A 13156-nucleotide genomic window follows, 5' to 3' on the forward strand; every position below is an offset into this window, starting at 1 on the left:
TTCTGTGTGTTTATTCAGATTGCTCACTAATGCTTTTGTACGATGTACTTCATTAAGATACTCAGTCAGTTTACTGTATAGCTTCACAAATACCTTCAGCACAAGTTCACCAAGACCTGGTACCTGATACAAACTGAACCTGTTATTACCTTTACAACAAGAATAATGCTGATCTTATCAGTAACAGGCCAGTAAGAAGTATTTTAACATTAAGTAACAGAGCCTAAAATAGAAGATCTGTTTTTGTCACGGTTTTCTTCAAAACAATAAATTCAGTATAGCATACAAAGGTATAAAATGCTGAAGTCCTTTTGGCACATGGAACATGTGGCAAAGCAAATTATATGGGAAATGTCTGCTTAGTGAAACAATTAGTCTAAACTTTTTCATTAAAGTCTTTAATAGATGTGCAAGAATATAAATGATCTTAGCTGTTTACGGGTTAGTATACCATCTTTTGCACAAATAAAACTGGCCAAAGATCTCAACTAGTTAATTATACAAAACTACAAGAACATATTTACTGTTTTACAATCATTAAATTAGCTAGAGTGTTTTCATTTACATTTCATTTACATACTAAGACAATTATATCATTACCAGATCCATTTGCAATATATTAGGATTTTTTTTAAACCACACATTTAATTACATCCTTCATTTGTTCTTTAATTTATAAAACAAGTACTTTATATAAAAAATTTCCTCTTCATCATGAACAGAACATTAGTCATACACTTGCACACAAGCAACTGACTTGTAACCAGCAACTTATTTGGCAACACAGCAACATTGTAAATTGCCTTCAATTGTAAATAAATCAAGGATTTGTTTTTGTCTTGAGCAAGTGTGTGTACTCGCCCTACTCTAATGTTCTGATATCACAGAAGTTCAGGGCAAAGAACCCTTCATGTTTTGCCTAGCCCCCTTAGCCCCAGAACCAGACAGCATCCGTAGGTCACATCACCATGCAAAACCAGCTGCTCAGTTGTAAATCCAAGATACAGAGACACAAAACATTCAGGGAACACTGAGAATCCAAGATACAGAGACACAGACCAGTCAGGGTTCACCAAGGAGAAGAAGAAGAAAAATGGCATTCAAATCTTTTGCATGATTCAATTAAAAAGAAATCAAGACTCTCTCTTAGCTAGGTGACTTGGTTATCTAAACCCCAAGCATTTGAGGAAAGTACATCTAACTGAATTACTTAGTGCTGGTTAGAACATATGTTGCTTAATACAAAAAAGATAGTTCGGAGAGCAACTTTCAACAACTCTGGATGGGACTAATAAAGTTGAATTATCACAGATGTGCGTTAATTCAGTGGTCAGGGTAAGGGACATACAAAATATAGTCTTAACTGATGGTTCTTTGAAATATTTTTCAATACCATGATTTGGCAGTCTTATCCTAGCACCTCATGGACTTGAATGCAACTGAGATGTCATGTTCAGCACCTAATGTAATGCTGTACCCTGAGAAACCTATACAATAAAAGTAATGTGAAAACGGTTGCAAGTTGTCTTGCATTTTATACCGAATTGGGTGAGATATCATGGCACACAGGGTTTCTCTCCTTCCTGAAGAATTTTCTTCCCCAGAACTGCAAGCTACTCAATGGAGTTACAACGAAAATCTACTAAAAAAAGAAATATGGTGTCTTGTTATCTCCCATAGAGACCAATAATTCTGAATGGTTTTAGATAGCAACGTGCCCTTGTTTGTCCTCACACGAATGGACACATTTTTATTCCCAAAGCTGACAGACAATTAACCTGATGCAACATCCTCCATTTTCAAAAGAGGAAATATGGACATATTTTATATTATAGTCATACAATATTTATACATCTGTTCATTTTCTCCATCACTATATTACTGCTTTGAGTGTTGTGTTTACCAAACATCCTCCTGTAGAGCTTAGTGACAAGATGCTGAACATTTCAAAGCAGATAGTTTTAAATAGGAGGTGTGCTTTATCAGAAAAAAAATGCAATATGTTGATGGATATCCTATAATTTATTTCTTTAAAACTTTAAGGCTATGATCTATTACACTTCCATTGTTCCTTTTGAATATTGCATTGATAAAAATATTATTCAAAAATCTAGTATACAACACAAGACATTGTAGGCACTGCTCAAGTATTTTCAGAAATCCACCATGTGCAAATTTAAATTTTCTAATGAGATTTTGGTAAATTTTGTTTTCTCCCACATTAAACATAATCTAGATATTTCAATTGATAAATTCTAATTTGGAATTGTTATTGCTGAGATCCAAGTCCCGTCTAAAAGTTCTATGAAGATGTAAGTTAATGTTAGATAGCAGCTGTTAGTTGTTATGTTCCATGTGTAAAATACTACTTTTTTCTTTACCAGGGTTTATCAAGTGTACCAAATACGGAATATTTTTATGCAGTTTATCCATTTAGGCACTTAATACTGTACCCAAACTTGTTTTAATTGCTAATAAAACACAACTCCTTTTATTCCACATTATATATATATATGTAATACATATATATATATATAAAACAGACATTTAAGATAGGTACCACTTGTGAAAAAAGGCATCTAAAGTAAGCTTCAACACCACTAACAATTTTATTCTTCAGGATGTTACACTGTTCTAGTAGCTCATTGCATGAAAATGTCCATCAGAAGCGTGCAGCTTTGAAAGTGGTTTGGAATCTCTCTTCCAAGGATGCAAACAACTATTGATCCTTGATGAAGCAGGCACGAAATGCAGATTTCTTTGTGAAGCCAGCTCTGTCAGTGCCCCAAACTTCTTTTTTTCCAAAAAAAATAAGAGGAAGACACCTACCAAAATCATGTTTTTTTGATTTTTCAGCAGCAATTATCATCATTGGTCTCCACTCAAAACCTTACAGTTTACCCCAGCCTTGCATGCATATACTGTTGTTAAGGATTAAATGTCAAAGTTCATTCACATTATTTGTCCTCTGTGTCGATGCCATTCTCTCATACTGTTTCCTCAGTTTGCAGCAACAATGGATTAATATATTCAAATCCTTCGAACTCCGACTGGTCTATTCTTTTTATTACATCTCTGAAAATGGAACACACACACGTACACAATTATCTCTTGTTTGCAACCATTTTGGTGTTTTGTAAGACACACAATTCTAACTCTGAATGGTCATCAGTGCAGCCATATAGAAGGGATCTGCACTTGTGCAGAGGTATTACAGAAGTCTCTAGAACTTCTGTAGCAGGGAGAACTGGTGCTTATCCTTCCTAGAAAAGGACATACCATAAAACTGTAGAGTTGGAAGGGACCCCGAAGGTCATCTAATCCAACCCCCTGCAATGCATAAAACAATAGGATAAGCACCATCCCACTCAGTTTCTTCTAACCTAGGGGTGGGCTCATCCTTGGCCCTCCAGATACAGTATTGCTGAACTAAAGCTCCCACCATCCCCAACTATTGGCTATACTGTCAGCCAGCTGAGTCAGTCAGTTCAATTTATTGTGTTTAGCGAGCAGCCACGACTACAAACACAAAAATATTAATAACAAGGATACTGCTAATAATAGTGGTTTACATTTCTAGTCCCCGACCTTAACAGGATAAATAATTTCCCATTCCCCGTTTAGTTTTATTAAACGAATTTGTAAAGCCTTGGCAAGAAATTTGGATGTTCTAAAAGGATATATACCTCTACATCAGACAACAAGAAACAGGTCTTTGCAAGAGACGTCCTTCCCTTCTGCGATCTTAACAATGGGCATTGGCCATACTGTCTGGGGCTGACAGGAGTTGGGAGGTCAACATCTGAAGCGGCACAGGTTTGCCACTCCGATTCTAACCACTGCCAGATGAAAGAGGTATTAGCAATGGAGGAAGGTTGCGTAACTGCATAGATGACATCTTACACTCGGCTCTGGAATCTGCCTCCTTCTTTGCAGAGTATTTAGATATCACCGAAGGCATTTTCACCTCTCAGTGGTAAAAAAAAGCCACGAGAAGGGTTTGGCAGCATGACACTGAAGCCCCAGAATATGTGGTGGCACCGGGGTGGGGTGGGGGGATACAGTTCATTGCAAGAGCATGCAACTCTAGAAAGCAAATGGCAGAAGTTGCTGACCCAGATCAAAACACCATTTCCAAATCTGCTGCCAAAGCCTTTGATTTCAGTTTTGAGGCGCCAAACAGACCGTATGGGGAGCTTCCATTCACAAAAGTGGCTGTACTTGAGGATTGGCTACTACACTACAGACACACAGCTGCCCAAGTTGTAACTTTCTGCTAAACATTTACAGACCAACAGCAGTAACCTGGGACTTGAGGCCAAAGGAAAGGAAAATAACAGACGAAACAGATCTAACTAAAAGACTAAAGTGAGCACTTCAGTGCGGAGTGTTTTACAAAGCTACTGTGATAGTTAGAAGAGTGAGTGGAAAGGCACACATGCTACACCTTTCACTATGAGCACCTCCCCTTGCACGGACGGAGGTGTGAGCATCAGTTTACTGACTAAATCTGCAAATCTGCCAAGTTGTTCTGTGCAGGTACAAATCTCATCAGTGTGGAGATAACTCAGACTGGAATCTCAACAGCTTGAAGTGCATGCCTTTGTGACAAAGGAAAACTGCCTGCTTTGTTTTCTAGCTGCTGCTCCTCATGTGACATCAGATGTTCCTCTAGGGGATCTCAAGGGGTTGCAGCAGGAGGGAGGAAAAACCCTAATACACTTCCAATCCTTTGGATCCTGATCCCTAGCAAAGACTAACCATATAAGAGCAGCCTAAAGACATAGAAACGTACATTTTTCATTCCCAATGTTAGAAAAGCAGGGAACATGAAGTGATGCAAGATGTGGAAATTGTATGCTACCTTTCTACATAGTGAACATTTGCTAAATTTTTTTTTTAATGGAAGTATATATGGCTGCCAAAACAGAAGCCTCTTCTATCACTCTTTTATTTCGATGAGGAGCATAACCAGGTTTAGTAGCTATTCAGTCCACACAAAATCAGATCTGATAACGTCTAAAGACCTGCATAATATACATTTCTTATAAAGCATGCATAACAACATTAGAACATACTCATCATCTGGAGTTAGCTGCACAGGTTCGCTGGTGAACTGGGTATCAAAGTTATCCAGACCATAATCGTCTGTGATCTGAGGCTGAAATGGAGGGGTTGCCTGCTTCTTTTCCAGCTGAAATGCAGAGAAAGAGACAGAAACTTAAGAACCCTTTGGGTTTGTTCTTTTTCATAATGCACATCTCTGGTCCTCTTCATTGTGGGGAAGCTAGGAAAACAGGCCGGTTTGCTGCAGGCCTATATGGAAGCTATGTCCTGGGAAAGACATCTGCTGGATGTGGTGAAGTCTGTGTGTTTCTCTGCTCTAAATTGGTTCCCATTACAAACCATCTCTCACCCAAATGCTGCTTCTGCTGTATTTGAAGTGTACCTGATGAAGTGGACTCAAGCCAATGAAGGCTTGTACCGTAATAAATTTGTGCTACCCACCTGGAATTAATTTTTGCTAAGATATTCCAACAGTAAGCATAACATTTGGTATCCTAGAGCCTAGAGTCCATCTGTTTATATCAGGTTACGTTTAACTATTCCAGACCTTTTATTTAAGTTTCCTAAGCAGTTTAACAGTAGAATGGGGTAGCTGTCAGAACATTACTAACCGCTCCTTCTAAAGTTTGCAAGATATTTTCATCTGTACCCTGCCTTGAGTCTTGTAGATTTTTGTTTGTATTTTCTTGTAGATTTTTGACAGAGTACTTGCTAAGTGTGATATTGGCTTGCATCAATACTTTAAACTAAGAACCACCACAATGGGTTACATATGAAATTGAACTTTACCAGATCCCAGTCTATGCTGCGAAAGAATGTGTGAGACTTGATATCAGAAAATCCAGTTTGTGGTTGGCAGCCAAGCCTCTCTTTGGGATCCTAGAGGAAAGAACAAAATTAATTTTGTCCATGATATAAACAACAGCTACAAGTACAAGAAGCACAAATATGTAGAGCCAAACTACAACTGCTGTGAAATATAATTAGCATTAAAAAAAAAATCACAACCAGCAACCACTAGAGCAGGTGTAGAAAACGTTTGGCCCTCCAGATGTTGCTGAACTACAACTCCCATTATCTCTGGCCATTGGTCATGCCTGCAGGGGCTGATGGGAGTTGTAGTTCATCAACATCTGGAGGGCCCATTCAGCATTAGGGCCATAGTGAAAGGAGTTTATTTCCCCAACACAGACAGGCTGCAGTTCTTATGAAATTCACTCCTCCAAAGCTGCTATTTGTATTGGGAGAGAAGCTCTTTTGGTACCATTTATGATTAAGAAAACTTTGGTCTTATTTTATCACCTACTCTTTTCAAAGAAAACTGCTAGAATTACCTAAGTAAATGTATCTTTTTCATTAAATTAGCTATGGGTACAACCCTAATCATGCTTAGAAAGTCCCACTGAATTTATTGAGAACTGCTTGTGGATCAGCAGGCTTAGGGTCACACACCATATCTAACTGCCTACTGAATCGCATGCTTACTGATAAGGGCTTATAAGACCTGCTCAGTAATTTTAGGCATTATATTTTACTACTCTCATTTTATTTAGGATTCTACTTTGTGAAATTTAGAGAAAATCACATCCATTCGCACAATGTCCATAATTGTGACACTAAAAACAGCTTCCTGTTAAAAAACAACAACATTTAAAATGCTCAAAACAATTATAATTATGAGAGGGAAAGACACACTGGTCACTTACCATGAATGAACCTTCTAGGTTGGCGTAGGGATACAGCTACGTGATGGGTTGCGTTCTATGATTTGCTTAAGGCAAGGGCATGTGACTAGCTGAACTGTTGGATGGAGATAGATAGATATAGATAGATGATAGATAGATGATAGATAGATAGATAGATAGATAGATGATAGATGATAGATAGATCCACTTCCAGTTCTGTCCATAGCCAAGCTACAAAAGGCCAGATCCTGTGAGAGAGCGCAGACTGAACAAGAAAATCCCAAAATTACTCCAGAAGGAAAACAATGGAGAACCTCCTTTCCAGTGGGAGGGAAGCTCCAATCCTTTACAAGTGTAAAAAACAGACCAAACTAAAGAGTTAAAAGGGCGATGTAAGAAGACTAGAGACAGCCATCTGAATAAAAATCTGGGGATCAGAAGTCGTTTGCAAGACTTGGATTGGCTGATGTTTCTGGTCTTGAAGCAAGAAAATGGCTTGTGCCTTGAGAACTGGATTCTGGTCCAGACCAGTTTGTTGGATCTATAATCCCTGGAGCGATAGGAAAGTCTTTGAGGATGAAAGGAGGAAAAAGGCTTTTAAATTTGACAAAAGGTCTATTAGTTCTTCTATGCCAAAAAAAGTTTGCCTTGAAGTGGAAACTTCAAGGCCAGCTTATTGCTTGTTCTTCTAGTCTTCGCACTGGCAGAAAAAGAATGGCCAATGAGCAGCACCATGTCAAGAGAGGCATCAGTAATAAATCTGTGAGATTAAGACAATTTTGATAAAGCTCTGTGGCTCCATTCATTCATGGATAGTTGTACTCAGAAGGTGGTGCTGGGAGAATTCTGTTTGATGCCTTGGCCATTGGCCTCCAAGGTCCCTCAGGGTTCTGTTCTGTTCCCCATGCTATTTAATATTTACATGAAGACACTTGCCCAGAGTGTTGGGGTTTGGTGTCACCAGGTCTCTGCGGTGGCCAGGAGTGCATTTGCACAGCTAAAGCTAGTGCACCAGCTGCGCCCATTCCTTGGAGTGTCTTATTTGGCCACAGTTACATGCCGTTTGTATTACTGTAACACATGCTACATGGGGCTGCCTTTGAAAAGTGGCTCAGAAACTCCCAGTGAGAAAGAAGAAGAAAAGGCCAGTACAAGGAATGCTGCTTCTTTTTTTATGGAGCTGAACAAACAGGGAAAAGGGGCTGAAGAAAAGGAAGCAGTGAAATACAGGAAAAGATGGAAGATGAAGTTCACAGGAACCTGAGCACAAAGCTGAAAAGGAGGGAGAGGGTGACAACATCTGCTTCAGGCAAGAGCTGAACTGAAGGAGAAGACTAAGGAAAAGAGAGACCTCCAACAGTTCAGTTAGTCACATGCCTTGCCTTAAGCAAACTATTGAACACAATCCATCACGTGGATATATTCCATGCCAACCAGAGAAGAATGGCTGTTCCGGGGCTAATAGAGGAAGCAGAGAGAAATCAGTCAAATAAGTGGTTTTGAACAAACAAGAACAGAACAAAAGATCAGGTGTGCAGAATTTACCTTATTTAAAAATCCTTTCAGGACGTGGGATGCCTTCACAGAAAGGAATCTTGGAATTCGGATTGGTTTTTCAAGGATAACTGTTAAAAGGAGATTTTTTAATTTTAAAAAGAGAGATGTTATTCTCTGATACAGTACCATAATTCTTGCTAAACAGTCCAGGAATGAGCAGATTATTCAGCACTGAGAGGAAAGCTTGCCTCTAACAGGAAAGCAGAAATTGGAGTGAAGTACATAGAAGATTACAGTAAGTGGGCATGGTTTTGAAAGTTTGTGATTCTGTTTTGTAAAATTTAGAGACAAGGTATATTCGTTAACACAAATATTGACCCAGTGTGCAGCAGCTGTGATAAAGGTGAATTCCATGTCAAAGATCATTAGGGATTGAAAATAAAACTGCCAGTTTCATAATGCTGTTATACAAAACATGGTACAACCACACCTGTGTACAGTTCTGGTTGGCACACCTAAGAAATGATATTATAAAGATTGAAAAGGTTCAGGAAAGGATAACTAAAACAATTAAGAGGCCGAAACAACTTCCCTATGAAGATACAGTGGTACCTCAGGTTAAGTACTTAATTCGTTCCAGAGGTCCACTCTTAACCTGAAACTGTTCTTAACCTGAAGCACCACTTTAGCTAATGGGGCCGCCTGCTGCTGCTGCACTGCCAGAGCACGGTTTCCGTTCTCATCCTGAAGCAAAGTTCTTAACCTGAAGCACTATTTCTGGGTTAGCGGAGTCTGTAACCTGAAGCGTATGTAACCTGAAGTGTATGTAACCTGAGGTACCACTGTATGTTGCAACATTTGGGGCTTTCTGGTTTTCGAAAAAAAAGTAAGGGTGGGCATGATCAAAGTGTATAACTTCATGCATGGTATGGAGAAAGTGGATTAAAATAAGCTATTCTCCCTCTCCTCTACATGTACCAGAGGATTATGGGATGGGACAGAATATTGTTTCACCTCTTGTGGGGCTTTCTAGAAGGCAAGAAATGGCCCAAGTCTTTTGCCTCTTCAACCTTTCAGTTTGTGGAGGTGTGGATGGGGATTTGCAAGTGGTTGTTACCATTTCCCAAGTTCTCTGTATGACAGAAGCCTGGAGTGTTTAAGTTCCAGCAAAGACTTTGCAGATGTGGCACCATTTATGCCTTCTGCAAATCCAGACAGACAGTTCTCTTCCTTTAACAACCTTTGCAATTACCAGAGAACTTGGGGAAGGGGCGTCCTCTATTGGTGAGCGGATTTGGGGAGCACTTCAAGAGAAGATCAAGTTCTAAACAGATGTTCTATAGTAATGGGACAACAGTAGATAAACCCCTCTAATTAGTAAGTATGCAGAATTATTAAATTGTCCTGACAGGCAAATCCCACTAGCTCATACAGGCCACTTATAAAACTGAAAGTGCTATTTCATGCCCAAGAATGCCCAAGAACAGGCTTCCTCAACCTCGGCCCTCCAGATGCTTTGAGGCTACAATTCCCATCATCCCTGACCAGTGGTCCTGCTAGCTAGGGATCATGGGAGTTGTAGGCCAAAAACATCTGGAGGGCCAAGGTTGAGGAAGCCTGCCCAAAAAGCAACCATGGTTCAGGTAGTTGGTGATGTACAAGATCCTGGAGAGCCACTGACTTTCAGCATGTGATATAAATCCAATACATACATACATACATACATACATAAAGGTAAAGGTAAAGGTACCCCTGCCCGTACAGGCCAGTCTTGACAGACTCTAGGGTTGTGCGCCCATCTCACTTAAGAGGCCGGGGGCCAGCGCTGTCCGGAGACACTTCCAGATCACGTGGCCAGCATGACAAGCTGCATCTGGCGAGCCAGCGCAGCACACGGAACGCCGTTTACCTTCCCGCCAGTAAGCGGTCCCTATTTATCTACTTGCACCCGGAGGTGCTTTCGAACTGCTAGGTTGGCAGGCGCTGGGACCGAGCAACGGGAGCGCACCCCGCCGCGGGGATTCGAACCACCGACCTTTCGATCGGCAAGCCCTAGGTGCTGAGGCTTTTACCCACAGCGCCACCCGCGTCCCTACATACATACATACATACATACATACATACAAAATTAAACAGCAATACCTTGGAAGAGGTAATCTTCAGTGTTCATATCTGGATTGTCTGTAATAATATCAAAGGGAGATCTTCCTGCCATCATTTCAAACATTAGGACACCAAGTGCCCACCAATCCACACTGAACCCTGTAAAAATATTTGAGATGCATACGTTCAAGCAGCACATACATTCAAGCATCATTTCATATCCTTGTTTGTACTCATTTCTGTTGTGTGATTTACAAATCACTGAGCACTTTGTGCCCTCTGTGAAAATAAAGCCAAACACAAACAGCAAAAAAGTTAATATTGCCTTTGTTATTTATACTTACATTCTTCACTAAATATATATTGTGTGTTGTATCCAAAGTTAGTCCTACTCAGAGCACTGAAATTAATGGATTTAAGTTAGTCATGTACATTACCTTCTATGGGTTTACTCTGAGTAAGATTAAAATTGGATACAACGCTACATTAATATATTGTATTAAAATCATAAAATAAAATCACAAAACTAAGGAAGAGCAAAATTTACAGCAGCACAGAACAGTAATGCGGCAGGAGGGAAAACATCACTCGACCTTTAGCTGTTCTGTGCTGCTGTAAATTTTGCTCTTTGTTAGCTTACATGCTATTACATCTTGAACCACAGAGGATGGTGGCAAACTTCTTCTTTTTTAAACTTCATTTGAGTTTTGCTACCTGGTCTCCAGGCACAGAGTACTGAGCCAGTCTTACAATTCTTCTGAACAATGCACATTTTAAAAAGAACTCAACATTTTCCTTCACACAAAAAAGTAAGTAACATACAAACCCTGCTATTACCCTGGCATCTAGTTATTAGGGGAAAGACATACACATAAATAAATAAGCAGCACATCAATAGCTTCTTGAAATTAGAACTTTAATGACTTGCAGCAATTAAATCATTATACACACTACATAACAACTCACCGTACTCTTCTCCTCGTAGAATCTCTGGTGCAATGTAATTTGGTGTTCCACAGAAAGTGCTTGTAGTGTCACCAGGGCCCAATCCTTCCTGCAGAAATAAAACACAACAGTTTATGTACGAAAGAAACATGACCTTCCGAAATTTCCTTTTAGTCAGGAGCAGGAGATGCCACACTCCCAGGACTCCTCCACAAAACCTGAAAAATCCAGCATTTCACACATTATATATTTTACATGGCTCTTTATTTGTATGTATTTTAAAACTTTATACAGTGGTACCTTGGGTTAAGAACTTACCGTATTTTTCGCTCTATAAGACACACCAGACCACAAGACGCACCTAGTTTTTAGAGGAGGAAAACAAGAAAAAAAATATTCTGAATCTCAGAAGCCAGAACAGCAAGAGGGATTGTTGCGCAGTGAAAGCAGCAATCCCTCTTGCTGTTCTGGCTTCTGGGATAGCTGTGCAGCCTGCATTCGCTCCATAAGACGCACACACATTTCCCCTTACTTTTTAGGAGGGAAACAGTGAGTCTTATACAGTGGTGCCTCGCAAGACGAAATTAATCCGTTCCGCGAGTCTCTTCGTCTTGCGGTTTTTTCGTCTTGCGAAGCACGGCTATTAGCGGCTTAGCGGCTATTAACGGCTTAGCGGCTATTAACAGCTTAGCGGCTTTAAGAAAAAGGAAACAAACTCGCAAGAACTCGCAAGACGTTTCGTCTTGCGAAGCAAGCCCATAGGGAAATTCGTCTTGCGGAACGACTCAAAAAACGGAAAACCCTTTCATCTGGCGAATTTTTCGTCTTGCGAGGCATTCATCTTGCGGGGCACCACTGTAGAGCAAAAAATACGGTCGTTCATTCCGGAGGTCCGTTCTTAACCTGAAACTGTTCTTAACTTGAGGTACCACTTTAGCTAATGGGGCCTCCCGCTGCCGCTGCGCGATTTCTGTTCTCATCCTGAAGCAAAGTTCTTAACCCGAGGTACTATTTCTGGTTAGTGGAGTCTGTAACCTGAAGGGTCTGTAACCTGAAGCGTATGTACGGTACCACTGTATATGGATATTTTATTATTGGCCTATACTTGTAATGCCTAATAAAGGTTTGGCAAAGTAAGTAAAAGCATTTCACACGTACCACTTAATGCAACTGAAGCTGTTACTCTGAAAAAATTATTTATATAGCATTGTTATTTAAGCACTAGCCTGGTAGCAATAGGTGAGTGCACAGAATTCCATGCAGGGGAATGGCAGTTCCACACAGCCATCACAACTAGTAGCCATTGGTAGACATCTCCTCTAATCCCTTCTAAAGTCTTCTAAACTAGGAGTTTTAATTTTCCCCTAGTGCATTATGTACTACGTAATGTACTACTAGGGGACACGGGTGGCGCTGTGGGTAAAAGCCTCAGCGCCTAGGGCTTGCTGATCGAAAGGTCGGCGGTTCGAATCCCCGCGGCGGGGTGCGCTCCCGTTGCTCGGTCCCAGCGCCTGCCAACCTAGCAGTTCGAAAGCACCCCCGGGTGCAAGTAGATAAATAGGGACCGCTTACTGGCGGGAAGGTAAACGGCGTTTCCGTGTGCTGCGCTGGCTCGCCAGATGCGGCTTTGTCACGCTGGCCACGTGACCCGGAAGTGTCTTCGGACAGCGCTGGCCCCTGGCCTCTTGAGTGAGATGGGCGCACAACCCCAGAGTCTGTCAAGACTGGCCCGTACGGGCAGGGGTACCTTTACCTTTAATGTACTACTATTTTTTAACTATCCACAATCTTCTGCTAATCAGTGTCAATAGATGATCCTGAGTTCTAGTATTATGTGTCTGAGAAACTTCTCCATTTTA

General features: G+C 40.6%; 1 protein-coding gene across 5 annotated transcripts in view; it reads right to left on the bottom strand.

Moving 5' to 3' along the window:
* Positions 1-377: 377 nt before the first annotated feature.
* Positions 378-13156, bottom strand: part of PRKCZ (protein kinase C zeta) — a 93105-nt gene continuing 80326 nt past the window's right edge. For 4 of the 5 annotated variants that reach the window (XM_028740927.2, XM_028740929.2, XM_028740926.2 and 1 more), the window contains 6 exons: positions 11319-11406; positions 10392-10511; positions 8298-8377; positions 5857-5946; positions 5079-5194; positions 378-3075 (listed from right to left, as the gene is read on the bottom strand). In XM_028740927.2, the coding sequence (XP_028596760.2) occupies positions 2988-3075; positions 5079-5194; positions 5857-5946; positions 8298-8377; positions 10392-10511; positions 11319-11406 (582 nt within the window). In that variant the 3' untranslated portion in view covers positions 378-2987. Of the gene's footprint in view, positions 3076-3686; positions 3840-5078; positions 5195-5856; positions 5947-8297; positions 8378-10391; positions 10512-11318; positions 11407-13156 lie in introns of all 5 variants that reach the window. The other variant, XR_003707936.2, reaches the window with a different exon arrangement.

This window comes from Podarcis muralis, chromosome 7 (genome assembly GCF_964188315.1).
Source record: "Podarcis muralis chromosome 7, rPodMur119.hap1.1, whole genome shotgun sequence".
In the NCBI taxonomy this organism is placed as follows: Eukaryota; Metazoa; Chordata; class Lepidosauria; order Squamata; family Lacertidae; genus Podarcis; species Podarcis muralis.